The sequence below is a fragment of the Notamacropus eugenii genome, chromosome 2 (genome assembly GCF_028372415.1).
Source record: "Notamacropus eugenii isolate mMacEug1 chromosome 2, mMacEug1.pri_v2, whole genome shotgun sequence".
Taxonomy (NCBI): domain Eukaryota; kingdom Metazoa; phylum Chordata; class Mammalia; order Diprotodontia; family Macropodidae; genus Notamacropus; species Notamacropus eugenii.
Window position 1 is genome coordinate 68,198,354 of NC_092873.1, and position 27,766 is coordinate 68,226,119.

A 27,766-nucleotide genomic window follows, 5' to 3' on the forward strand; every position below is an offset into this window, starting at 1 on the left:
ACTGCCTGTCACTGAAAGAACACAATACTGTCCCTCCTCAGCATCCTACTAAGGTTGCTCAGAGCAAAACAGGGTTGGCAGAGATACTGGAAGGGTCTGTCATATCCTTCTCCTACTCATTTTACAGATGAAGAAACTGAGGCAAACAGAGTTAAGGGACTTGCCCAGGGTCACCAGATTAGAACTCCGGCAGATGAGTCTGCCTGACTCCAGGTCCAGCTCTCTACGCACTATGGTGCCACCTGGTATTAAATGAGAATTGTCCTTAAGGTTCAATTGCATCTATTACCTAGTTCTAAACAATGTTTATCTGACCTTTGAAAAGAAAGGATCTTTTTGGTGACTCAGGGTCAACAATCAGCTCATTTGAAAATCCACCAGACAGAGAAACAGTAAGCAAGGTGGAGGACATGTATAAATCTGAAAACAGCCTTAATATTGCAATGAGAAGAAACAGAAGGTTTGTTTCTGCAGAACATTTGGGATGTTTCAGGATAGTTTATAATGCTCATGCCCAGTGACCATGGAATCCACACAGCCTCACTTTTGTGCTGAAAGCAAGCAGCTATTTGTACCATCTTGGCCACATGACTGGAAGGGAACAGAGGAAGCTACTCTGGGGCACTGTGCAGAATGCACATGTATCCTCTCACTGAGGAGCAGTTTGCCTTTGAATATGGAATCCTTGTGGCAGTTTGGAAAAAATTTGATGATACTTGAAAAATTGCAAGAACATTGTGCTTCAGCAGAAAGTGCTAGAATGTCCAATTCATGATGTGCCTGATTATGGCTGTGTTAAATCACTTCAGAAACAAACCTATGGGCAGGTAGTAGAGGAAAGACCTACTTGTAACCTAAGTGGGCAGCTCATTGCTTAAAGCACTATGAAAGACTCCCTAATGCAAACTCCTTGGATTATCACCACAAATGAAGACAAAGCCAATGATTCCGAGAACCACTGAACAGGAATCCTGACTAGAACCCTACCTCTGTCAATTTGTGAAGAGTATTTAAAAGCTGGAGAAGCAAAGAAAGAACTTGCACTCAGATCATGCCTTAAGGATGTGTATGGAGCCACTAGGTGGAACTACAGCAGATCAAGCACCAGGCCTGAAGTCAGGAAGGCTTCTCCTCTGAGTTCAAATCCAGCCTCAGACACTTACTAGCCTAATGACCTTAGGCAAGTCACTTCACCTGGTTTGTCTCAGTTTCTTCATCTGTAAAATGAGCTGGAGAAGGAAATGGAAAGTGGCTCTAGCATCTCTGCCAAGAAAACCCCAAATGGGATCATGAAGAGTCAGACTTAGTAAATCATTTAATACAGAACTTGTCATTAACCAATAGAAAAGTATCATGACTGGCCATTCATTTTTTATCATGTTATCATTATCATTACTTAAGCAGTTAGAAATTTTAAAAAATGCATTTACAATGTTCAAAGAGCTTGTGTAATTCTTCTAGAATTTTCTACCACATATTTGTGTGAACAAGCATTTTTTCACTTTATATCAAAATAGAGAAAAAAACTTGATGCAGTACCAGATTTAAGACTATTTGTCTGGTATTAAGCAAAATGTCGCAAACATCTACTCCAATAAAAAAATGCAACATCAAAATAGTTTATACGTGATTATGATATTATGCTAACATCTTCCCACTTATAAATTATTTCATTTAAATGTTTTATTTGACAAAATTTGCCAAACAAAATAATTTAATATGAAGTCTTACAGATAATAGTGAGCATATGAGATCTTAGATTATTTCTTTTCATTCTTACAGAATGTCCCACAAAAAAATCCATAACTATTTTAGTTAAGTTTTATAATTTTGTATTGTTTTCATAACTGTAGGTAGAATAAACTTTTTTGTGATTACCGTTACATAATGCAAATTTTAGTTTGTGTTTTGGGGGGCAAAAGCAATCAATATCGCTATTCTAAGCTCTTGATGAAGAAATGTAAATGTGCATTATGTGGTGTGGTATATTAAATTACCTTGCGGGTTCACCTCCTAGCTACGGAAGGAGTCTGGTTTCTTCCCGGCTCGTATAACCACATGAATGCAGTGTTCGCACACGCGCACACGCAGATCTAGGCTGGAAGGTACTTTACATGTTACCAAGACTGCTACAGTAGCGCTCGTGTAACCGCATGAATGCAGTGTTCGCACACGCACACACGCAGATCTAGGCTGGAAGGTACTTTACATGTTACCAAGATTGCTACAGTAGCGCTCGTATAACCGCATGAATGCAGTGTTCGCACACCCACACACGCAGATCTAGGTAGGAAGGTACTTTACACGTTACCAAGATTGCTACAGTAGCGCTCGTGTAACCGCATGAATGCAGTGTTCGCACACGCAGATCTAGGCTGGAAGATACTTTACATGTTACCGAGATTGCTACAGTAGCGCTCCGATTTTACAGGGGACTTACTGAGGGTACAGGGGGCGGGCCTCTGGGTGCCCGAGCGCCAGGCACTGAGCTGCCTTGGGGGTCTGTCTCTGGGTGTGTATATAAATGTGTGTACATACAGAGGCCCGATCCGCAGCTTTGGGGTCCCTCTTCGATCCTTGGCCCGCAGGCTGTCCCCACCCAGGGTCTCCTTTTACACCTGAGGAAACTGAGGCACGGAGCCTGGCAGCCCTGCCAAGGTCTACCTTGGGCGGGGAGGTAGAAGGGGGCTTTGGACTGCCTCGGTTTCCCTGCCTGTCATGCTAAGGGCACCCCTCCCCCCGGGCCGCTGCCTGCAGCAAGTAGCCCGGCACGCCCATCCCGAGTTAGAGAGGAAACAGACGCAGCCTCCACCTCCCCGGAAAGAGGCAAGAGGAAGAGCCGCCCCTCACACGCACGCACAGATCTCCCAGGAGGAGGAGCTACTCCCAGCCACCCCAGAGACCCGGAAGCGATGGAAGGATATGCGCACGCGCCCTAAGACTTTGAGTCATGTGGGTAACTCCTAGGCGCTGGGGGAATAGGGAGGGTGGGGTGAGGGAGTGGGTGGAGTCTCTCCGAGGCCCCGCCCCTGACCCGGTCGCGCTTGCGCAATTGCCCCTGACGCTCAGGCCGGCACCCGCCGAGGCCGGTCAGGCAGTTGCTTCCTTTTCAAAAACTCCTCGGTAAGATGGGGAGGGGACTGCGCGGGGCCACGCCTGAGCTACCTCAGTTTCCCCACCTGTGATGGGAGTGGGTCTGGAGAGAGGGCAGAAGAAGCTGGGGCGAGGCCGCTGGAGCTGCCTCAGTTTTCTCATTTGTCAAATGTGCAAGGGCGGGCCCCGTCCCTCCCCCGATGCCCCGCCCCAGGCCCTGATTCAGGTGACCCTGGGTACCTGGCAGCTGTGCCAGAAGGATGCCCCAGCAGTGACTGGTGGGCGCAGCAGCAGATGTGCCCTCCTCGGGGAGGAGCTCGTGCAGATGGGCTTTTTCCTCGCTCTGCGTTGTGGGAGGGGGGGATTCATTGGGGGTCGGGCTTGGGACAGAAGGATAGTTAACCATCGGTGCGTTCTCTCTTGTGACAATAGAAACCAAGGGAAGATGAAGCCAGAGGAGCAAGAGCCCGACCCCATGGCCCCTCCCCATGGCACTGCCCACGGGGAGGTGCAGGTAATGTGGGAGCTTGGGTGTCTGGGGCAGGGTGAGCAGGGAGGCCACCCTGGTGAGCTCTGAGACTTAGCCCACAGTGGTCGCATTGATGACTCTCCACATAGGCTGGAAAGGCAAGATGGCCCTTGGCCCCATGGCGCTGCCCCTGGGGAGGCGCAGGTAATGTGGGAGCTTGACCCTCCACATAGGCTGGAAAGGCCCCAAGCTGGTGCCCATGGGGCACCAGCTCTGTCAGGGCCTGCTATGCTGGAAAGGCTTTGCAGGCAGACTCCGTGAGGAAGTGGGCATTGGCCATAGAGGGGCTGGGGGAGGCCACACTGAAGACTGCCAGTGTCTTAGAAGTCTGTAGGCAGAGGCAGGCACAGAGTCAGACAGACCTACACAGTGGGAGCTCTTTGTGTTTACATATCACTTGTGGAAGATGTGCATGAGTACCCTCCTTGAAGCTTAAAGGTTACAGGAAAGCCCAGATTTACCCCCAGGCCCCCAAAATGATCAGTTGAGGAGGGGGAATTTTTGTTTGTTTTGCTTTACCAAAAATGCTTTCCAAGTTGTTTCCTCCTGGGAGAAAGCTTCCTTGCCTCCTGGGATAAGGGATTCCATTTGCAAAAACTAAACATAGTAGGACCCCATCTGATTCAGAGCTAACAATTCTGTGGTGCTTTGAAATTTACAAAGAGTCTTACGTACAAGGACTCAGTGACACACCATTATTATCCCCATTTCACAGATGAGGAAACTGAGAATGGTTAAGCATTTTCCTAAGGCCACGTGACCAGTGTCAGGAGGAAGGATTTGAGTTTCCTGACTCCCAGTCCAGCATTTGGCTGCAACACTGTGCTGGCATTTAGATGGCATCATGGCCTGCATTTCTGGGGCGGCTCATTTGGGACGAGAATAAGGATGTAGTCAGATCAACTTCAGCCAAGAAACAAGTCCAGGACAGTGCATCTTGAGAGGCCTCTCCCCCAATCTCATGGCTAGCTGGGCAGGCAGGCTGTTGGTATTTGGAAGACTGAGGCAGTAGGCAAGGCAAGGCTGCCTCCCAGAGGCCCTTGAACTGGGCTGGACAGGAAGGAGGTAGGAGAGAAGGCAAGGTCGCAGAGGGGGAGGAAACCTGAGAGCTGGGACGCATCTGTGCCCACCCACATTGGTGACCACGTCACATTGTGAGGGATGGTAGGAGTGGGAGCCTCCTTCAGAAGTCAGTCCCTGGGTAAGAAGATGGATTAAAGTTGATCAAGTCCCTGAAGATAGGCCCTCTGGCAGCCTCTTAGCTCAGAGTGGATCAGACCGTTTGGTCAGCTTACAGGGTTACAGCAAGTGGACTGTCCACATCCATTGCATCCTACCGAAGTTATGCTGGAGCAGACAACCCATTCACCAGTGGAGGTGAAACAGAGGCCTTGGGCTTCCTTGAGGCCAATGGAAGCCTGTTCTCAGCAAACCTAGTGCCTTAGTCCAGCCTGCTGTCATCTGAGGCCCCTGCAGGAGCCCCCCTCAGCCTGAAGGCTTTGCAGGGGAAGCAATCAGTCTGCCCCACAAGACAAATGAAGAGGCATGTCTGGAAATGGTGCCACCTGCTGCCAGTACTTGTTCATGAGCTGTGCTGAGGCAGGATGGGTCCCTGAGTGCCTGGCGCCTGTCACTTAAACACCACCTGGATGCTCGTGGCAAGATGGGGCAACAGTGACCATCGGTTGACTGTGGCCTTTATTGAGATACACAAGGGGATGAACTATTTGCCCAGGCATTCTATCCCAGCCCCCATCTTATTTCCTTGATTTTGTGCAGAAAGTGAGAGAAACCAAAGAACAGAATGACGCAGAGAACTCAGAGCCCGAAGAGCTTGTGGCTATCGCAGATTACGCAGCAACGAATGAAACACAGGTAAGAATGGGCAAGGCCAGGTGTGACATCAGCCCAGTGTTCTGTGTGTTCCTGAGGAGGTGGTGGGGATGCCCTGTGACAGGTCTGTGAGGGCTGGGGGGGACATCTGGTAGGACTGTGGGGGGTGCAGGAGAGAGGAGGGACCTGGAGCAGAGACAGGGAGGAGTTACCCTCAATTTCTTTTGAGCTTGAGCCAGAATGACTGTTTAGGGGCCCAGTCTGTAGATTCTAGGCTGTGAGCAGAAGCTAATCGTGATTTGATATAGAACAACACACAGACACACACATGTGTGTCCTGTTTGTCTGTCCCTGGTTCCCCCTCTGGAGGAGTCCTCTCTTTATTGGGTTAAGCTGGTCAGACATTGGCACTTCTTTCCAATACTGACCTGACCGACAAGCAGAACAGAATGCAAGCAGAACACAGTGGGGGGGGTTGGGGCAGAAGGGCCCCACAGGCCTCAGGAGGGAGGCCCAACTCTCTTAGAGGAATCAAGGCCTGGGACAGAGGACACACTCAGAGTCTTGAGGGGCCAGACTTGTTCCATTCTCCTCACCAGCTCTTGACCCTGACCAGCCACCTGGGCATTGCAGATGGGCAGCCCTGGTTGGGGATTGTCCAGCTGCCAGTGTTTCCCAGGTCAGTAGGAGCTGTCAGTCAAAGCCAATATGCGTGGCTCATGGGACTGCCTGCCCTGCATTTTACACAGTTCTAGGCCTGCAACCTGGGGGCAACAGCTGCAGTGGTGGGGTCTAGTCCCCTCTGACATCATTCCAGCCCCAAAGATGTCAACCTTAATACTCTAATTTAAGGTGGCCACAGACAGATGCCAGCAAGGATAGAGGTCCCTTTGTCTGGGTGCACAGAGAAGCCCAGCTCTAAGGGGGGAACTCCTTGGCAGTTTTCTTTAGAGACTCCATCGGGCAGTTTCTGGCCTCATGGAACTTCCTGTCTGCCTCCTATCTTCCAGCTCAGTTTCTGCAGGGGAGAGAAGCTGCTTGTGCTGAGACGGGTGACGGCTGAGTGGTGGTGGGGCGAGCGGGAGGGCCGCTGTGGGTACATCCCTGCCAGCTACATGAGAGAGAGCTTGGGAGACTTGGAACCCGAAGATACATGGCAAGATGAGGAATATTTTGGCAGCTATGGAACCCTGGTAACATCTTTGTGGGAAAAAATCTCTCTCTTCACTTTCTGTTTCCTACATCCTAAAGAAGATTTTTGCCTCTTGCAGTCATTGGTCACAGGCAGGTGGCATTTGCGGTTACCTCAGCTGGCCAGCATTAACATGGGCATCGTTTTCTTTAGAAACTCCAGTTGGAAATGTTGTCAGACCAGGCACGGACAGCCGTGTACCACCAGGTGATCCTGCAGCACAGAGAATTTCTGGAAGACAAAGTGATTTTGGATGTTGGGTGTGGCACTGGTATCCTCAGCCTCTTCTGTGCCCATCACGCACGGCCCAGAGCAGTGAGTAAAGACCCAGCAGGCAGAGCCTTGTTTCTGGGAGGAGGGAGCTCGGTCACCCACACCTGCTGCTGGGTATGAGGCCCTGACCTAGGCACGAGGGTCTCTGACCTCCCCAATGGGGACCTCTGTCTTCAGGTGTAAACAGGCCACTCATCTGCAGCTTGATAGTCTTAGCAGAGCATCGCCTGGGGTGCTGTGACTGGATCTGGAGTCACACGGCCTGTGTGAGGAGGCCCAAGGTGGGCCTGGATGCCAAGGCACTCCCTTCCCTTGGTCCCCTGTGTCTGCTCCATCAGAGAGCCTCATACTGGGGTTGGAATGGGTGGATCCTTTCTATGCCCATATACTGGACTTCTACACCCTGGGATCAGAAGATTGAGAATAGGCAGGCCTTTGAGGCCTTCTGCTGTGGCCCCATAGTCTTAAACACGTTCAGGAAGTTTAGAGGTTTACCCAGGGTCTCGATGACAGCAAACAAAGACAAGATGCGTTCCCAGGGCTAACTCTTATGCCACTATTTTATCCTTGCAAAAACTCACGGAAGTTGTCAGTGTGATAATTGTGGTACCAGGGCTTGCCTCCCTGTGGTCGCACACAGTTACTGGCAGCCGAGCATCCTCAACCATTAGGGATGATGCCATCTGGGGGAGCAGCTGGGGCAGCCTTGGCCTGTCAGGTCCTGCTCTGGTTCTCACACATGGCCCATGGACAAGGTGGAAGACCCATGTAGGAGTGTTGGCACTCAGATCCCGGGTGCCAGTCAAGCAGTGAGGGTGCCCTTTTCTATGCCCGCAGGTCTATGCTGTGGAGGCCAGTGAGATGGCCCAGCACACTGAGCAGCTGGTGCTGCACAATGGCTTTGCAGACAAAATCACTGTCTTCCAGCAGAAGGTGGAGGATGTAACCCTGCCGGGGAAGGTGGATGTGCTAGTGTCCGAGTGGATGGGCACATGTCTACTGGTGAGGAGTGGCCCAGGGACTGAGTGCAGGGAGTGGCGCAGGCCTCACCCTCCTCAGGAGCAGCACCTGCTTGATCGAGGCACCATGACAAGCCTCAGAGGAGCCAGTGGGAGGTGGGCTCAAGGCTAGTCTGGGCCCCGACTGGTCAGAGGCAGCTTGGACACAGCTGCCACTCAGGGTCCAGGGAAGGGGCCAGGGTGACTGACCATGGAGCAGAAGCATCAGGTTCATGCTCATTGCCTCACTTGTGCTGTTTTTCCCTCTGTCTGTAGTTTGAGTTTATGATTGAGTCTGTGCTCTATGCGCGGGACAAGTGGCTTTCCCCCGATGGGGTCATTTGGCCTACCACAGCCACAATACACCTTGCCCCCTGCAGTGCTGAGAAGGACTATGACCACAAAGTCCTCTTCTGGGACAACGCCTACGAGTTTGACCTCAGCTCGCTAAAGTGAGTGGCCCCCAAATGAGCTCCATGTGAAGCTACCCAGGACTTCTGCGTGGGCTCCAACAGGCAGGGCTCTTAATAACCTGATGGAAGACGTGCACAATCAGCTCACTGTGTTCGAGTTCTGGCCAAGCCCCAGAGCATGTGCTGAGATGGGGGAGCCGGCAGCCCAGTGCGAAACCCTGGCCAGGGGATAAAGGCATCGTTGGGGCTGGGCATCTGCTGGAGTGGCTTGTCCCTGCTGGGGAGAGAAGAAGTCACCTGGAATGGCTTTATATGTTCTTGTAAACAGGAACCGCCTGGTCCAGGGGAAAGAGGTAGCAGACCTGGGTTCATATTCTGCTCCTGTGTGACTTACTCCCTATGTGACCTTGAGCAAATCAGTGCTTTGCTCTGGGCCGCCAGCTCAGGCCTGTAAGAGGGTGGCCTCTGAGCCTTTCCCAACTCTAGAGTGGGGGGGGTGGGAGGGGGGGCTTTCATGTAGGGGGAGGGGTGGCTGGTCTCCAGCGACACCACACCAGCCTTTAGAGGCTTTCCACTGGGTCATTAACATCCCTTCCTTGATGCTAACCTCTACTTTGTGTTTCCTTATGTGTCCCTTGGCCTTCATCCACATCCCCTCTCTGTCTCTGTGTCTCCCTGTCTCTCTGTGTCTCTTTCTGTGGTCTCCTCTCTCTCCCTCCCCCCTTATCTCTCTTCCTTTCTCCCCCTCCCATCATCATCATTCAGGGGCTCTCTGGTGCTCCCTTCTTTGGGAATGAGCCTGAGCCAGTCACGCCTTCCATACTGTCTCCTTCCGTCCTTCTCCTGGGGATGTTACAGCGATTTTTTCCCTTGGGTAGGGTACATTTTGGGGTGTCAGACCAGGGCCCACCTTTGTGCTGTGAGATGCACCTGCTCCACCTGTGCTGTTTCCTTGCCCCTCTTTGGGCCAGTGAGAGCTTTCAGTGCGCAGATATTGAGTAAAAGTTTGCGATCATGAGTGGGAATGTGGCTCTGTCTGTGAAGCCCACTCCTGTACTTATGTGGGAGCAGATCAGATGAAACGACAAGGTCGGGGGAGTCCTCGAAGAGCAGGGCCATGAGCATGCTCTCAGGGCATCGTCCACGAGCCCAGTTGTTCACTGTGACTGCTGATAAAGTCTCCTAACTTGGAGTATGACGTGTATTGGCTGTGCCTGTTGTCCCCCATGTCCCAGAGTAAGAGGAAAGAGCAGCAAAACTCCGGCTCTGACAGGGAGCTTCTTAACCACAGAGGTAGTCGATTGGCACTTGACTTGAATTTTTAAAGAGGGAACTAGGAGATGTTTGAGTAGTGTCTTCTCTCTGGCTTGTATGGGCCCTGGAGCCCCAGCCCTAGTTGTGGATCTCTGGGGTACCCTGCCTCCCATTTGGGGCACACTGCGAGGAAAAGACACTGCCTCCAGACTGTGCTGGGTCTCTTTGGGGGAGAAGAAGGGAGGGAACACCTGCTGGGGCTGGGGACGGTGGCCATCACAGGACCTGACTCCAGCCCTTTCTCCCTGACCAGATCTTTGGCCATCAGGGAATTTTTTGCCAAACCCAAGTACAATCATATTTTGGAGCCTGAAGAGTGTCTTTCTGACCCACGTCCTGTCTTCCAGTTGGATATGAAAACCGTACAGATCCCTGACCTTGAGGTGAGAGAGAGGCACCCGGCTTTGGCCTCATCATCCCCTGCAGAGGCTCCTCTGATGTGGGTGGCCCTTGTCTGAGCAGTTAGCCCTGCCCAGAGACCTGACACCTGTGCAGGAAGCCCCTTCCTGTAGATGCAAGGTGGGCCACTCCCCTGCCTGCCTCTTTATTTGCATCAGGGTATGTGGGTACAAACTCTCCCTTTTCTTTTCTCCCTTCACCAAGAAAATGAAAGGCGAGCTCTGCTTCTGTATCCAGAGGTCTGGGGCTTTGCACGGGTTTTCTGCCTGGTTCAGTGTCGAGTTCCAGAACATGGGAGGAGACAGACCACAGCTGGTCCTGAGCACAGGCCCCTGGGACCCGTAAGTGTTTGGGGTGGTAACGGCTGGCCAGCTAGCACCATGGGCCCTTGGGCAGGGGCCACAGAAAGGTGACAGGGAGCCAAGCGGCAGGAAAGGCAACCTGCATGGCATTGCCGTGGCAGGGTCCTATTTGCTCCAAAGCTTACTGGCTTTCATCAGAGAATTTGACTCAGAAGCAGTTTGGGATATAACTGAGAAAAAAGGAACAAAGAACTTGGTTTAAGATAGAAACGCTGATTTTCAAAACTAAGGAAACAGGATAGAACTATAGCATATTAAATTAATTAGAAGCACACATTAAGTGTCTGCTGTACACTAGGCCCTTGGCAAGATGAGGAAAGGCTTGTCTTCGACCTCGAGTGACCTCGAGCAAGTGCTTAACTCTCAGTGCCCAGGCAGCTCCAACACCGTGGTACAGAGAGGGGAATTCCCTCCCAGCAAAGCAGGTCGGTGCCAGCTGCCAGTGTGGGTCAGGTCTCCTTGCCCTCTTTCTGCTGTTCCTTGGTTATTTGGAGACCCTGTGTCCCCAAGCTTCTCTCTGAGCTCAAGCTCTTGAAGAATTCTCATGGTATCCTAGGATTTGGGAAGCAGAAAGGACCATAGGAGAGCTCTCATCCAGTCTCCCCTTTTACAGATGAGAAACCAAGGTCCAGTTTGCTTAGATGACTTGACTCACCTCAGGATTCAGCCAGTTATTCTAGGAACAGGAGGGGTCCTTATTTGGTGATGTCTTTGCTCACAGCACAACGCATTGGAAACAGACCTTATTTATGCTGGATGAGCCTTTGACCGTCCATGCTGGAGATGTGGTTACTGGCTTCATCGTGCTGCAGAGAAACCCGGTGTGGAGGAGGCATATGTCCATCACCCTGAGCTGGACCGTCACCTCCAAACAAGACCCCACCTCTCCAAAGGTACCAGAGAGGGATGGGCCTTCAGCAGCAAACTCAGCCGCCTGCAGCTCATGCAGTTGGCACCCAGCTTCTCCCTCTGATGTGGGTTTTTGTGTCCCCGGAGCCTTATGGCTGCCAGTTAGACTCCCCAGGAGGTTTAGTAGCACAAAGGCCATGGTGGGTCCATCTGTTCAGCCTGTGTGGGGCCATGCCATCCAGAGTCTTTTCCCGGGGGACTCCAGCAGGCGTGGGGTTTAGGCAGAGCTTTGTCTCGCCCAGCCTCTTGTAGAAAGCCTGAACGCAGCCTGTGTTTGCTGTTATTTCTGACTATGGCTTCTTTTGGGGCGTGGCCTAGTGTCAGCGGTTTCCAGTGTGAAATAAGGTGTCACCCCCCTTCTGGCCCGCTTACAGAGCGACCACTTAACAAAGTTCTCTTCTCCAAGTGTAGACTTGAGATCTCAGAGAAATCAGCAGAAAGGAGAATTGACTTTCTCTGACCCCAGGCCTAAAGCAGAAGGAAGAGCCACCATCCAGAGATTCTGGGCCAGGCCTGAGGCCAGTATCTGCCTGTTTTGTGTTGAGAACAGTGTGGAAAAGTGCCCCACTTATTGCTAAACGCTACTTTACTGTGATCAAACATCACTGAGTGCTCAAGAAATGGAAATCAGGAACATTACACTTCATCCATTTTCCCCACTTTGTTTTAGGTTGGAGAAAAAACCTTCCCCATCTGGAGATGAGGTGTGTGAAGGGCCCAGGTCAGCATCTGGGATGATGGTTGTGGGGAGTGTAGCCAGGCTCCTGCCCTTCTCCCTGGCAGCCACACTGAAACGTGAAAGGTTGGGAAGAGACCAAAAGTTCTGAAGTCCCTCAGAACACCCCCATTTTATAAGTGAGGAAACTAAGGCCCATGGAGGCAAATGGACTTGTGCTGGGTCACACAGGGAGTGGCAGACCGAGGAGGAGGACCCAAAGGCTACCCACCACAACACCGTCCTGCTTGTGCCTCTCAGACAGCCGAGGATGCTGCCCCAACCAAGGCCCTTTCTCCGAGTGTTGAGCGGGGGTCCTCCACCTTTCTTCCTTGAGTGTCCTTCAGCTCAAGTTCATTGCACATTTAGGGTCATGGGTGGGCATGTTCCTGTCACACTTTGAGGGTGACTCTCCTTGACTTTGAACTGCCCCAGCCTCAGTCTTCCAGAGACTTGTCTGTCCCCACCCCCACAACGAGATCTCCACATCACTGTCCATCCTGGGAGCTGAAGTGTCTTCCAAGCTTAAGTTGGGCCAGTTGTCACACACAGCTCTAGGCAGAGACCTGTCAAGGGCACATTTTGTCTAAACATCATGCTGGGGGAATTGGGGGAGGGGAGAAGCCTTCCCTTATTGGCCTCCTATCTCCTGTTCATTCCGAGGACATAAATGGTGTCCTCATTCTCAGGGGCATCCTCGCTTTGTCCACGGCTCAGGCCTCCCCCATCTTTTAGGGACCAGCTTCTTCTGTATACAAGATTCTTCTGGTTCCTGTGATTCTTGGAGCTTGCCCACACCTCATCTCTTACAGCATAGTAATGTGCCTTCACCTTCCATGCTGTCATGCCATTCTGATGGAAACCCAGCATCTGCGATCCTCGGCTCCGTTGATGCTGTACCAGTGCCTGACTGCCCACGGCCCCTCCTCTCTTGGCTTCTTTGCCAGTTTGCTGGATGTGGGCAGAACGGTCTGGGGTGGGAGGGTTAGGCTGGTTTTGGGGGGGAGTGTTTGCACGGTTATTTTTATTTTTCCTGCATCTGAGGAGTAGCGATTCCAAGCATTCTTTTACGTGGCTGTTGGCAATTTGCAGTTGTTTTGAAAACTTTTCCTTTGATGCTTTATCTGCTGAGAGTATTCCTTTTAAGTTGTTTTGTTAAATTATGAATCTCTGTGTGATTCTAGAAAAGGGACTTTGGAGCTGTCAGTGACAGCATGACCAACTTTTCTCCCACTTCCCTGCACTAAAAAGAAGGGATAGATTTATTTTCACTGCCCATGGGCTTAGATCCACCCTTTTGAAACAAGCCATCCCAAATACCACAAGGCATCTAACCAAAGCTCTTCTCTGATTTGGAACACAATAAAATCAGTATTTATTTTTACAGGTTTGCAAAGTGGTGGTCTGTTTCTTTAGAATCTCTACAACCCTTGTGGTGTTTTAGCAGTACTAAGAACTTGTTTTCCATGGCGCTTCAGTGTTAGTTAGCTGCCCACTCAATGGACATTATCTGACTCTCACAACCCTCCCCCAGGGAGCCAAGGGGCTCCAGGGATCATTCCAGTTTACCCCTGACTTAATTAGGGCTCAGAAAATGAGCAGACTTGCCCAAGGTCACCAGTTAGGAAGTGTCATGGGTGGGATTCAAACCTAGGTCTTCCTCCACATGCTAAACACTGTCCTTTGTCCCCAAGTGCAACTTAGTTTCCTCTGGTAGGGCCTCCAGTGACGCCTCCCGGATCTGGTGGCAACAAGCCAGGGCCCCCAGGCTCTGTTGAAGGGTCTGCTCTCTAGAGCGCATTTAGAGGGGGTTTGGACGACAAACAGCAGGACTCCGGTGAGGACTAGGAAGTGTGTGAATGTTCATGGGACACAGACCCATCAAATTGCTTGTGTAAGTTGGAAATGCAACCCTTTAACAGTTGGCCTCCTCATGGCCTTGGCCTTGGCCCCTGGGCATGGCCTCAGTGCAGCCTGAGCCCAGAGAAGGAGAGAAAACGCGTGATGGAAGGAGCTGCGCGTTCCCCCTCTCATTCCTTGGCTTCTAGACTCAGCCCTTCCCTCATGAGGCCTGGAAACAGGGTCATCCTTTAGTTGGCCAGGTCCCTGGCTCCTACTGCCTGGCAGCCAGGGAAGCGGGAAGAAGTGGAGTGGCACCACTGCACAGAGCACCGGGCATGGAGTCAGGAAGACCCAAGTTCAAATCTGACCTCAGACACGAGCAGAGTGACTATGGCCAAGTCGCTTCACCTCTGCCTGCCTCAGTTTTCTCAACTGTAAAATGGGGACCATAGCAGCACCTGACTCCCAGGGTTGTTGTGAGGGAAGCTTGGAGATATTGTTAGTAAAACAATGTATAAATGACAGTTGTTCTTGGGTTTTGGGTTTTTTTTAGTTTATTTTTAGTTTTCAACATTCGGTTCCATAAGGTTTTGGGTTTTAAATTTTCTCCCTGTCCCTCTCCTCCCCCCTCCCCAAGATGGCATGCAATCTGATAGAGACTCTATATATACATTCCTATTAAACATATTTTCACATTAGATATGTTGCGTAGAAGTATTGGAACAAATAGGAGGAACCATGAGAAAGAAAAAACAAAACACAAAAAGAAAATAGTCTGTTTCACTCTGCATTCCGACTCCAGTTCTTTCTCTGCATGTGGATGGCATTTTCCATCATGAGTCCTTTGGAATTGTTTTAGGTCCTTGTGTTGTTGAGAAGGGCTAAGTTTAACAAAGTCAGTCCTCACGCAATGGCTGTTACAGTGTATAATATCCTCCTGATTCTGTTCACTTTACTCAGCATCAGTTGATAGAAATCCAGGTTTTTCTGAAATTCTGTTCATCATTTCTTATAGCACAGTAGTATTCCATTACATTCGTATACCACAGCTTGTTCCATGGATAAGCATTTCCTTGATTTCCAGTTCTTACCACACAAAGAGCTGCTATAAATATTTTTGTGCAGACAGGTGCTTTTCCCATTTTTATGATCTCTGGGATAAAAAAGACCTAGAAGTGGTATTGATGGGTCAAAGGGTATGCACATTTTTCTAGTCCTTTGGGCATAGTTCCAAATCAGCCTTTCTTATCATAAGGAGAGGGCTTAGCCACATTCAGTTTGACACTAGAGAGCAGAACAAGGAGCAGTTGGTGGGAGGCATGGGCGGTATTGCAAAGAGAAGATTAGGCTTAATTAATAATTAGAGCGAAGTCAAAGGGATCTGGCTGTCTCCAGATGTGGTGAGCTCCCTGTCACCAGAGGGCTTCAATCACAGACTTGATCAAGGACCATTATTGGAAGGTATTCTTATACAAGTCTGGGTTGGCTCAGACAGGCTGAGGTTTCCTCAATGCTAAAATTCAGTGACTTATCTAGGTGGTAGTAATTTGGAAACCTCTTCTTCTGCCTCCACATGCACTAAGGAAGAGCCAGAGGGATCCAGAAAGTCTTAGAGCCAATGGAGCAGGAGATGGGCCCCACTTGAAATAAGGCATGACTCCAACAGGGCATTTCTGCTGGCTCTCTCCTCTTTGGACTGTCAATGGGTTTGGCTTCAAAAGCTCTTTATGAACAAGGAAGGGACAGAAAGAGGACTGTTTTCCACCACTGGCTTTGAGAGGTGGAGAGAAGGGGAGAACAGAGCACTCAGGAGATGGCCAGGGCAGGATGTCAGGAGATAGTTTGTGAGGAAGCTTTATTTCTCTCCTGCCTTCTCAGAAGACACATTAACCACCCACCCACCCATGCCATGTTCCAGCCTTGGTCTGTGCTGTACCCATACCTTCAGCAGCAGGCTCCAGGTGGGCAGTATGTGCCCATTCCTACCCAGGAGTCTGAGATTATTACTGTCCTCCATCTTTGGGTCCTCCTCCAGTTCACACCCTCTGACCATCAGTGTCCCCCAAGGGTCTGTCCTGGGCCTTCTGTTCTTCTCCCTCTGTACTTCACCTGGGGATCTCATCAGCTCCCATGGTTTTAATGGCCCTCTATGCTGATGATTCTCAAATCTACGTTTTCTGCCCCAGTCTCTATGTGACCTCCAATCTTGCCCCCAACTGCCTTTCAGACATCTTGAACTGCAGGTTTAGTAGACATCTTAACCTCAGTATGTCCAAAACATAACCCATCTTTCCTCCCAAACTCTCTCCCCTCTTCTCTTTACTCTTACTGTAGAGGACACCTTCATTCTCCCAATCTCTCCAGTTCCCAACCTAGGAGTCATCCTCACTCTGTCACCCTGGCCCATATCCAACATGGTGCCAAGGCCTGTCCATTTCACCTCTACAACTTCTCTTGTTGATTTCACCTCTATAACATCTCTTGTTGATTTCATCTCTACATCTCTGGTTGATTTCATTTCCTGAACATCTCTTGTTGATTTCACCTCAGCAGCATCTCTGGTAGATTTCAACTCTACAACATCTCTTGTTGATTTCACCTCTACAACATCTCTTGTTGATTTCACCTCTACATCTCTTGTTGATTTCATTTCCTGAACATCTTCTGTTGATTTCACCTCAGCAGCATCTCTGGTAGATTTCAACTCTACATCATCTCCCAGTTATGCCCCCTTCTCTCCTCTGATACTGCCTCACCCTGGTGCAGGCCTGGTCACCCCATGCCTGGACTATGGCAGTAGCTGCTTGGAGGAGGAAAGTTGTCTGAATTCCTCAAATATCTCCCCACTCTATTTAGCCACTAAACTGGTTTTCCTAAAGCACAGGTCTGACCATGCCCTTACTCAGTAAACTGAAGTAGTTCCCTATTGTCTCGGGGAACGAATATAAAATGCTCTGTTTGTTCTTCCCTTTTCAGTTTTCTTACACCTCCCTCCCCAACATGCACTCTTGGATTCCTTGCTCCCAACCTCCCAGCTGCTCCATGAACAAGACCCCCCATGTCTGGCTCTGGCCATTCTCTCTGTTCCCCTGACCTGGAGCCCCTTCCTCCTCTGCTCTAATTACTGATCTCCTTGGTCTCCTTTAAGTCGCAACTAAAATCCTACCTCCTACGGGAAGCCTTCCCCAACCCCTCTCACTTCTAGTGCCTTCCCTGTGTTCATTTTTTCCTCTTTATCCTGTATAGAGCTTTGTTTTATATATACATTTGCCACCCTGTTAGATCGTGAGCTTCTTGAGGGCTTTTGCCTCTTTTTATGTCCCCAAAATCTAGCACCATGCAGGGCACATGGTTGGTTGGTTGGTTGTTGTCCTTTGCTCTCCAAGAGGACCAAAATGACATCACCATGATAAAGCGAAATTTCAGTGTGTCTGACTGTGGCTGATCAGACCAATACAAGCTCAGAATGCTCTACCACAGGTTGGGTACAGAGAGTCCACATGAATATTTGGGGTGGATACTCCAAATTTGCACATCCTACGTTTACTTTGTGCTGTCTCAATTCTGCTTTGCTCATAAAGCACAGCACCCTTTCTGATGTGGGCTCACCATGCTGAGCGGGTCCTGTGCCAGTGTCTCCCATGTTGCACAGTAAGATCCAAAGTTCTTGAGAGAGACCTTGAGAGTATCCTTGTATCACTTCCTCTGACCACCATGCCTGCCCCATGCAAGTTCTCCCTCTAAATAGTCTTTTTGGTAAGCGTACATTTTGCATTTGAGCAATGTGGCTAGCCCATCAGAGTTGCACTCTCTGAAGCATATTTTGAATGCTTGGCAGTTTAGTTTGAGCAAGGACCTCAATGTCTAGTACCTTATCCTGCCAGGTGATTCTCAGAATCTTCCTAAGACAGTTCAAATGGAAGCCATTCAGTTTCCTGGCATGGCGGTGGTAGACTGTCCATATTTCATAGGCATACAACAATGAGATCAGCACAACGGTTCTGGAGACCTACAGTTTGGTGGTCAGTCTAATACCTCTTCTCTCCCAAACTTTTCTTCAGAGCCTCCCAAACACTGAGGCTAGCTCTGGCAATGCATGCACCAACCTCATTGTTAATGTGTACATCCCTGGAAAGTATGCTACCAAGGTAAGTGAACTTATCCACAGCATTCAAAGCTTCTCCATTTGTTGTAACTGATGGTTCCACATATGGATGGTGTGGTGGTGACTGATGGAGCACCTGTGTTTTCTCGTTGTTAATTTTTAGGCCAAAATGAGCACAGGCAAAAGAGAATTGATCCATACTTTGTTGCATCTCAGCTTCATAGGCTGCATTGAGTGCACAATCATCTGCAAACAGAAAATCATGCACCAGCACTCCCTCCACTTTGGTCCTGGCTTGTAGCCTTTTCAAATTGAAGAACTTACCATCAGTACAGTAGTTGACCTTGATGTTTATCTTCACTGAAAGCGTTTGACAACATGGCTGAAAACATACTGCTAAGAAGCATGGGAGCAAGCACACAGTCCTGTTTCACTCCATTGGTGACTGGGAAGGCACCAGAGCATTGTCCACTATAAAGAACTCGGGGAAACATGCTATCATGAAATTGATGTACAATATTAATGAACTTCATGACATAATTCTCCATAAGCCCTCGTGACTAATAGTGTCAAAGGTCTTGGTCAGATCTACAAACATTGTGTATAGACTTTTGTTCAGCTCCTGGCATTTCTCCTGGAGTTGTCGGGTAGTAAACACCCTATTGACTTTCTCAGCTCTTTCTGAAGCCACCCTGGCTCTCAGGTAGATGACCATCTTCCAGGTGAAGGATCAGCCTATTAAGGAGGACTCTAACAAGAATTCTGCCAGCAATGACTAAGAGAGAGACCCTCCCCCCCACCCCCCACCATGATTATTGTAGGACAATCTACTTCCTTTACCTTTATAGAGATGGACAATGGAGGCATCCTTGAACTCCTGGAGAATAACCTCCTCTTGCCGTATAACCTGGAAAATTTCAGTTAGCTTTTGTATGAGCAGTGGTCCCCCTACCTTGTGAATCTCAGCTGAAATAGAATCAGCACCAGGTGCTTTGCCACATGAAAGGAGCCTAATGGTCCTTAAAACCTCTTCTTCAGTTGGAAGTTCAGCTAAGGAGGAATTGACTTCAATCTGAGGTAAATGGTCAGTGGCCTCAGCATTGATTGATGATGGTCTGTTGAGAACACTATGGAAGTGTTCAGCCCTTTTTTCTAGGGTCATGTCCTTATCACTAATCGATGTGGCTCTATCAGCACTAAGTCGTGATGCACCATAGGTTTATAGGGCACATAGTAGGTGCTTAGCAAATATTAACCATCTGACCAAAGCAGGAGCTGTGGAGAGAACAGTAAGCTAGCTTGGGGGGAGGGGGAACCTTCCATTCACAACCCTTGCACTGGTCATCTTCCATGCCTAGAAGGCACTGACTCTCCCTATGCCTCAGAGTCTCTCAGGTTCAAGCTCTTGCCTGAAGCTCCTCCCAATGTCCCTCCCCCACTCCTAGGGTGCTCCTCTCCCCCCCACTCCCTTGTACTTAATGACTTGTGTTTATGAACCTTAGATTCATGCTGTATATTTTATTTTTCATATGTACAGGTTGCCTGCCCTATTAGAAAGTCTACTCCTTGAGAGTAGGGGTCATTTCACTATCTGTGTCCTCATCACCAGAGCAGTGCCTGGTGCAAAGCAGACACCCCAATACTGACCAGCTGGTTGACTGACCTCCTCTCCTTTAATCCCACCCTCCACAGATTTCCCAGAGTGCAGACTCACTACCATTTCTTCAATGGGCTTTGAGAGTTGCCAAGGCTGAAAAAGTCATGCCTTCACGTCTGGTCAAGGATCCTGGCCAGCAGCCATGCTGCCTGTCCCTGGGCTTGTGCTGGGCAGTATGACCTTTCTGCACTGGCAGCATCTGCCATAGCCTAAGATCTACCAGTACAGAGTCACCAGCACCTTGAGGCATAAAGGATTTTGGCCAAGACCAGGGGTCATCAGTCCATTTAGCAACCTGGGAGACACCAATTTTGGGGCAGCAGTAGTGATCTCCAAGGGCCTGCACAGGCCACCAGTGAAAGAGCCAGACCTTGGGTCCTGCCTATCCCCACAGAAAACACTTCTGAGGCATCTTAAGCCCAGAGCAGGTATCACCATCCAGGAATCTGGCTACTCCTCACTGTGACTTTCCTTGGCTGCCCAGCCTGGAGTGCCCAGAAGAGATTTCATAGGATCATGGGAGATCACCTGCTGCAGCTTCCTTAGTTTAGAGATGATGAAGCCAAGACCCTGAAAGGCTTGTGACTTCCCTAGTCACCCAGGGAAATGTCCAGCTGCCTCCCTTGGTGGGATAGCAGCTAACAGTCAGGGAACACGGCATCAGGGGACCAGAGTCCGAGGCCCACTGCCCTCTTCATGAATCAGGGAAGCCCAGGTATTCCTAGAGAAGCGTGAGCTATTTGTAAATCAGATCAAACCTGTCTGCAACAGCTCCCATAGAAAAGCCGACTGTCTCGACTTTATCATCAATTTCAAAAGTGCTAAGCCCTGGGATCTCAGAGCCCAGGCAGAGGCCCAGCTGAGCCACATGACCTTACAGGAACAAGCTCAGATATAATAAGACTTTGTTCTGGAGCCTGAATGAAAATGAACCCTCCTGCCTACAGATGGAAGAAAACAGCTTCCCTTGTTTGGCCTGGCTCTTCTGCCCATACAGAGAACCAACAAGCCTTTGTGTAGAACACAAGGAGGTATCATCCCACATGATTCTAGAGTGGAAGGGCATGGGAAAGTGAGTCTTTAAATTAAAAATGCCATCATGGCTAACTAAGGAACATCCCACATATTCTCCCAGGGCAGTAAGTTCACCTTGATGTATGCCTCCCAAGCTCATGGGATAAAGATCTGGGCAGGCTCACCCCAGAGCTGGAAGGGCCTCCTTGTCCATGGGCCGCCTTGACCTTGGTACTGCCTCCACTTGGAGGCCTCCAAGGATGGGGAGCTCACTACCCCTTGTGGGCAGCTTCATTTAGGAGACATTTTTCCCTGGCATCTGGTCAACAAACAGGATGATACATAACCTGGTTGTTGTTCAGTCATTTCAGTTGTGTCCAGCACTTCATGACCTCATCTGGGGTTTTCTTGGCAGATACTGGAGGGGTCACCATTCCCTTTTTCAGCTCATTTTACAGATGAAGAAACTGAGGCAAGCAGAGAGAAGTGGCTCACCCAGGGTCACACAACTAGTAAGTATCTGAGGCCAGACTTGAACCCAAGTCTTCCTGACTCCAGGCCTGGTTCTGTGCCCTCTGCGTTCCCCCTCCACATAAATGCTAAGCATTATTAATAATCAAGTCTAGTTGCTCCTCCACAAATGCCTTCCCCCTCCATTTCCTCACTTGTAAAATGAGAGGGTTTATAGCATCATCATATAACCCAATCCCTTCACTGTACATATGAGCAAACTGAGGCCTGCAAGTGCCTTGCCTAGGGTCCTGGTGAAGCAGTGGTCAGGTCGAACTAAACGGTGTCCAAGATCCCTCTCAGCTCTCTAGGATTCCATGGCCCTGGAGGGATGCATGGGGACTCAAGGCTGGTGGAAAGGCAGTACTGTGAAAGAGGCTTACCTCACAGGGGTAGGGGCCCGTCGGGCAGGTTTGGCCAGGCCACTTCTCCCCACCTTGAGGAGCCCTTCTCCTGCTCCCTGCAGCCCCTCTAGTTTGAGAGGAAAGGGGCAGAGAGGGAACCATCACTGATCTTAAGTCTGCCTAACGGGGTAGCCTCACTCTCCTTATCTGTAAAGTGACCTCATGGCTTCTGCAGCCATGCATCTCACACGCTCACAGGGTTGTTGGGACTGTCAGATGGGGCCAGCTTTGTGAAGGTGCTCAGTGTGAGCACAGCGCTCAGAGAAACCTGAGATCGTCCCTTTGTGGGCCTGCCTGAGTTCTTGGCTGGTGGTCCCAGGACTTGTTGCTTTTAAAATATTTTGATAACTATCTCATAATTCTTTGTAATCCCGGCATTTGATTTTATGCATTTAAAAGTCTGATTCTGAGAAGGACTTTCACAGCCTGCCCCAGGGCTGGACACAAAGGAAGTGAAGAGCCCAACTCTGGGCAAAACTTTCAAGGAGAAAAAACTACTTGTGTCTCCACTCTCTTCCCTAGATTCACCACCCCCCATGCCAGCCCATGCTCATTAAAGCAAAAAGCATGAATATTTGTGAGTTGTGAGATATTAATAGTAATTAATTAGTATTAATATAAGTCACTTAATATTCATGTTGTCACATGTTCAGAATCCACGCTTCCTCCCCTTTTTTGGGAAGAAGGTGAGGGAGATGAATGCCTCCATTTACACTCAGAGGCAAATAAAGGAGTTGGCAAGGTTGGTTTTATGTATTCAGAACAATAAAGTTCTTTTTGCTGGGACATTTGGTTGCCCTCCCCCCCCTTACTCTATCAACTCCCTACAGATTCTAGAGGGTGCCCTTCAAAATCTGACTTCAGGGCACTTTCCAGCCTGCCTTTCTAGAGACACTGGTCTTCTTACTGCTCCTTCTCCCAATATATCTCCCATTTCTGGGCCTTTGCACCAGCTGTACCCCACGCCTGGAATGTCCTTCTTCCTTACCTCCACCCAATCTTTTCAAACACTTTCACTTCCTTTGATAACATTTAATATCATTTTTGGACTTTAATAAGGGCCAAAGCTTGAATTAATCAATCAGAAGAAGAACTTGGACCTAACAGTCTCTTTGTTTTCTGAAGTAAACTCAGAGAATAACTCTTCTTAGGTCAACAAAGCCAGATGTGGTTGACTTAGCATACTTTATGAGACCCTTAACCTGGGACACTATCTTGAATAATGGGACTTTTTCCATATCTTAATATTTTGTACACATATACTCTGTTAGGGCATGTTGATGGTAAAGAAAACACAGATATCCTGGGTCATAATTTCAATTGAAACGTTGTCAACTCTCTTATCTTATTGTATTTACAACCTATTCAGTCAAGAAAATTCCTTTCTCGTGGAATAGTTAAACACATATAGAGACCATAAATCTGAGGGACACAGACACCCTTGGATTGTCCTAAAATAGATTTAAGCCTGGTTATTCCTGTAATATTCAGTCAGAGATTTTCTTCTGGGTCCATGGCCATGCAACCGCTAGCTTTAAGGGAATAAACAATATGAATTCAGCCTTTTTTAGCCAAACTTTCAGGTCAACAGTTATGGTGCCATGGCTCAGATTGGAACTGATGGACAAGGAGGGAAACACAGCTGCCTACCTCGCCAAAGCCAAAAGACTTGGTTGCCTCAGGATTCATTTTTCCTGAAGTCTTAAACCTTGACTGGGTCAGGTAAGTCCTCCTATTCCCAGCTTCCAAAGGACTCCCACTAGTTTCCCTTTAAAGCTAGTTCAGGAGGCAGGGATCAAGTCTGAGGTCAAACATTCTGTATAGATCCCCTGTACTGATCAATATCAGGAAAAATTAACACAAGTATTTCCAGCTCTAGTGTCAGTTAACTAAAGATAACCCTAAATTATGTTGGCCAGGATAAGGCTCTTTTGGACTGGTCAAAGTTATTAGATCTCAAAACCAAATTAAGTTTAAATGCCAACAAAACATCTAGCCAGCAGTGGGAATGTTTCATCTTGGGGTGGCTGACATGGCTGAGGGAGAACAAAAGGCAGGATCCTCTTCCCTTAAGGTTCCTGAAGCTGCTTCACCCCTAATACTGGCTAATTCCCTTCACCCCACTCTCCCCTCTTTCTCAACAATCCCATCCCCTCTTTCTTCTCTAAACTCTGCTCCTCCTCTACATTATTCCTTGATTCCTCCCTCTCCCCTTTCCCTTAAAAATGTCCTGAAGATTATAGCTGAGCTAGCCTTCCAGCTTGTCAAAACACTAGACATTCAGGCTGAGGAGGACCTTAAAGCAAAAAGGGAGCTTTGAACAGCTCCCATCCCAAACCCACACCCCACCCCTAACGTGGTAAGGGACCGCAAACCTGGGAGAAATGTGACTGATTCAGATCCATTTCCTATAAATTTCATAGGCAATGCTCAGTCCCAGAGGAGCATCTAGGCCACAATGCTGCTCCTAAGCTCCTCTTGGTCAATGAGGCCCTAATGGTCTCAATCAATCAATTTATTAATGTTAATTAAGCCCCTACTTTGTCCCAGGCACTGGGCTAAGCCCTGATCTATGTTATTATTTTTTTTTAAAAAGGCTACTTTTAATTGTCCCGACCTTCTTCCTATCCAGCTTTGCCTTGGGCCAAGAGGTGAAAGGTCTAGGGAGAAGAGCAGGACAGAGGATTAGTCATGGCTGCTTCCAGAACAGCCACTTTTGAAAGTATGGTCATGTCCCAGCAAAGCAACTTAGCCAGATTTTTAAGAAGAGCGATTGCCTCCTTCACATCTTGGTTTCCTCAGGACCTTCAAGGGAGAAATGGAACTTCTGGCAGAGAGCAGTCTCCTGCCAAACACAGGCTTGCACTATGGTTCCTCAGACTCACCTCTGACACATGGAAGTTTCCTTCAAAGTTCAGCTCAAGTTCCATGGCCCTCAAAAGTCTACAAAGAGGCCTGCTCCAAAGTCCATTTAGCCACATCCTGCCTGTGCCATCCTAGGCAAGGCCCTCAGCCTTGTGCCCTCACAACTCTCCAGACCAGCAGGGGCAGAACTGTGGCTGATAAGCCTGAGCAGAGGGATTTCCTTCCTCACTGAGGCCCAGTGCCAGCACACCAGCCAGGTCTGCGCATGGAGCTGAGCTTGCCCAGGACACTCAAGCTCTGCCTGTCTGTCTTCCAAGCTGAAAGTCAAGTGCCTTCACCTGACCTGGTCCCTGAGCCTCACCCCTAACGATGCCCACAGAGCCCCTCCCAACTAGCCATCCTTTCCTCCTCAGAATGAACACGTTAGCCACATTCATGTGATGTGGGCGCTGAAGAGCTTGTTTTTGTTTTTTTTTACTTTATTCCTCCCAATGTTTTTATCTTATGAAATAAACAAGAAATGAATGAGAAGAAAGGTTATAAATGTACATCAACAACGAAGATCATTTTGAAGCACAGCCAAACTCAGCCCTCCTCCCCAAGGGCCTGGACCCTCTCAGAGGAGGGTCAAACAATGGTAGCAGAGCCACAAAGCCCGGACTGGGGGATCCTGGGCTTATTGGAATCCCCTTGATTGTTGGGGAGGAGTCAAACTGTCTCCCTCCCACTGTCTCTCTGCTCATGCTCATCACTCTTCCTGAAATTGGTCCCAATGACAGGGATTTTAAAAACTTCACTCCTCACCCCCTCCCTTCCCTGACATACTTCTTCTGGAATGACTTTCCTAATATTTGGGTATTGACTGCTCTCAGATCTGACTTTTGTCCTTAAATATGAGTCAAGACTGATCTGCAAAGGAGCCAAGATTTTTTAAGCAGGTCTAATCAAAGTGCAAAAGATACATTTCTACACAGGGTCATGAGGTAGACTTAAAAAAAGTTACATGTCCAGTGCAGAAAATTAGGGTTGTATATTGAAGTGTGCTCAGGGGACAGGGTTAGGCCTGCTCCCCATCCACCATTAAAGAAAGCCCCATATTCAAGGCTAAAAACCTGGAAGCATTTCCTGTCGAATGATGCTCCCTCCCAAATGGCCTGTTGAAAGTTGATAAAAAGGGAGCCTGAAATGCTGAATGATGAAAACATGCTCTTACAAAAATCTCTTTCCATTTTCCATATTCATTTCCAGAGATGTGACATTAGTTACCAATAACACTTGAGTCGGACATGGTCATTGAGTCTCGCCAAAGCACTTGACTAGGTAGTGATGATGCTTAGCCCCAAATGGGAATATTGGACATTTCTTGTCTTTGTCAAGTGGACCAACATGAACCCCAAAGTTGAGCAATGGAATTTTTCTAGCTAGGCAATACAATTTTACAGATGAGAAAACTGAGGCCATGGAAAAAAACATTTTTGCATTGGGTTTTGGTTGGAACTGGTAAACATGAGCACCTACACCAAGAAATGTTACGTGGGGGAGACTAATATGGGAATTTCATGGTATGTCACAAAAAGCCCGTTTTGGGTCTTTCATAGTTTTTAATTGAAAAATTGCTTGGGTAAAAATTTCCTAAAAACTTCAAATCACGGAATCATTTTATAATTGACCGTATAACTTAATAATGGGAAGGCGTCTTTAAGTGCTACTCAAAACCTATGTGAAGAATGAGGGAAGGATTGGGTTTAACGATCTCCAAAGCCCTTCTCTAGCACCCAGTGGAGTCCAAATTATCTTGCTTAATCTGAATGTTTTAGAAAAACTCATCAAAAAGTGGAAGTGGGAAGGTCGGTTAAGGAATACTTGGTTTACTGTTTGACTCACCCTTACTCAGTCCATTCCTTCCTCACTCCATCCAGCATTGGTGGGACAATGCAGAGAAGCATTAATGGTGGAAAACCATTCACCATTATTTTTGCAAAGAGCTACCTCCTTTGGAAGCTTCCTTCTTCCTACCCACACTTCCTACCGAAGACACTTTGTTAGCTTTGAAGATACAGCTATTTGTGGTGGGGAGTCCACACTTACTACTCAGCATCACTTAGGATAATATCTCAAGTGATCAGATAAAGAAGTAAAAGATCTGAGAATTATCTACACGTTTTACAATTTAGGTGATAGAGGATTGCTGGCATGCTCCCAAGTATTTATCTTCAATATCCCTTTCTTCCCCTTTGACTACTTACTTAACTTTTTTGTTGTTACATTTTGAGTCCCTCCCTCTTCCCCCTCCCCATCCTATTCACTGTAGCTAGGACCCCCCTCTCTCAGGCAGAAAGCCTGATTAATAGTGCTGATTAATAGTCCTTGTCCCTCTCTCCCCCCACCCCCAATTTGGGTAAAAAAAATCCTTTTTTAAATAAGTTCTGAGCAAGTGACCTGATCAATCCTCCCTCACCTCAAAAGTCAGGTCATAGATGAAATGTCCTTCGAGGATTTGTTTGACCGGATGCTCAATGTTGGTCCCTCACAAAATGAACCAGAGGCTGGTTTCCGAGCCAGTTTTCATGTCAGTCTCTGATCAGCCTTTTCCTCATAGAAATGCTTGGGACAGCTGCAGGCCTTTGAGAATTTTGACAGGCTTTCTGTGTTACTCCTCATTTAGCCAGGGAGAAGATTCTGGGGATGATATCCCACACTAATCATATTCCAGCTTTTCTTACAATAATTACCCATGATTCTAATTGGTGGACCTTAATAATTGAGGTGATATTATTCTCCTTAGATCTTTGCAAGATGTCCCCTTTGTAATTAAAACTGTTTGGTTAAGTTGTGTTTGATATTTCCCTTCAAGTCTGTTGAATTCTATGCATCTGCCCCTCAGTTCATTAACTCTGGGAAATTCTCTTGTACAATTTCTTGGAAGAAAAAGCTGACTCCTTTCTTTGCTTGTAAAATACAGGTAATCAGTTCATATGTATATGTGTGTGTATATGTATGTATATATGTATATGTATGTATGTGTATGTATATATGTATATGGACATATTTATGTCACTACAATTTCCCCAATATCCCTCCCTGTTTCCTCTCAGGGAGCCATCTCATATATCAAATAGTATTTTGTAAAGACAAAAAAAAGGGGGGGGTGGAGTGGGATCAGCTTCTGATCAATAACTAAAAAAAAAATTCTGCAAATGGGCCTTGTATAGCTTCTGGGCCCCTTCCAGCTCTGCAGAGGGAGAGCCATGGTTCTAGTTCTTCATGGTTTCAAATATTGACTTTAGATTCTTTTCTCTCTCTTTTTTGGGGGTGCACTGTTGTTTTATGCATGCTGTT

General features: G+C 48.3%; 1 protein-coding gene across 2 annotated transcripts; it reads left to right on the plus strand.

The window, feature by feature from the left end:
- Window positions 1–3,012: 3,012 nt before the first annotated feature.
- Window positions 3,013–13,414, plus strand: PRMT2 (protein arginine methyltransferase 2). Of its 2 annotated transcripts, none has more exons than XR_011974023.1 (11): window positions 3,013–3,123; window positions 3,526–3,607; window positions 5,402–5,497; window positions 6,466–6,648; window positions 6,801–6,962; window positions 7,758–7,922; window positions 8,195–8,370; window positions 9,899–10,028; window positions 10,249–10,385; window positions 10,705–10,831; window positions 11,128–11,212. XR_011974023.1 is itself a non-coding variant. In XM_072640754.1 (11 exons), the coding sequence occupies exons 2-11, from the start codon at window positions 3,539–3,541 to the stop codon at window positions 12,016–12,018; spliced, it is 1,323 nt and encodes a 440-aa protein (XP_072496855.1). In that variant the 5' UTR covers window positions 3,013–3,123; window positions 3,526–3,538; the 3' UTR covers window positions 12,019–13,414. The 2 variants fall into 2 exon arrangements, 1 of the variants encoding a protein (XP_072496855.1); XM_072640754.1 differs by lacking the exon at window positions 10,705–10,831 and adding an exon at window positions 11,986–13,414 and having other exon boundaries at window positions 11,128–11,299.
- Window positions 13,415–27,766: the final 14,352 nt, after the last annotated feature.

Coding starts and splice junctions, on each gene's coding strand:
- PRMT2 (XM_072640754.1), top strand. CDS start 3,539: ATGAAGCCAGAGGAGCAAGAGCCCGACCCCATGGCCCCTCCCCATGGC. Junction 8,371..9,898: donor TTTGACCTCAGCTCGCTAAA/GTGAGTGGCCCC, acceptor CTCCCTGACCAG/ATCTTTGGCCATCAGGGAAT. Junction 10,386..11,127: donor AGCACAGGCCCCTGGGACCC/GTAAGTGTTTGG, acceptor CTTTGCTCACAG/CACAACGCATTGGAAACAGA.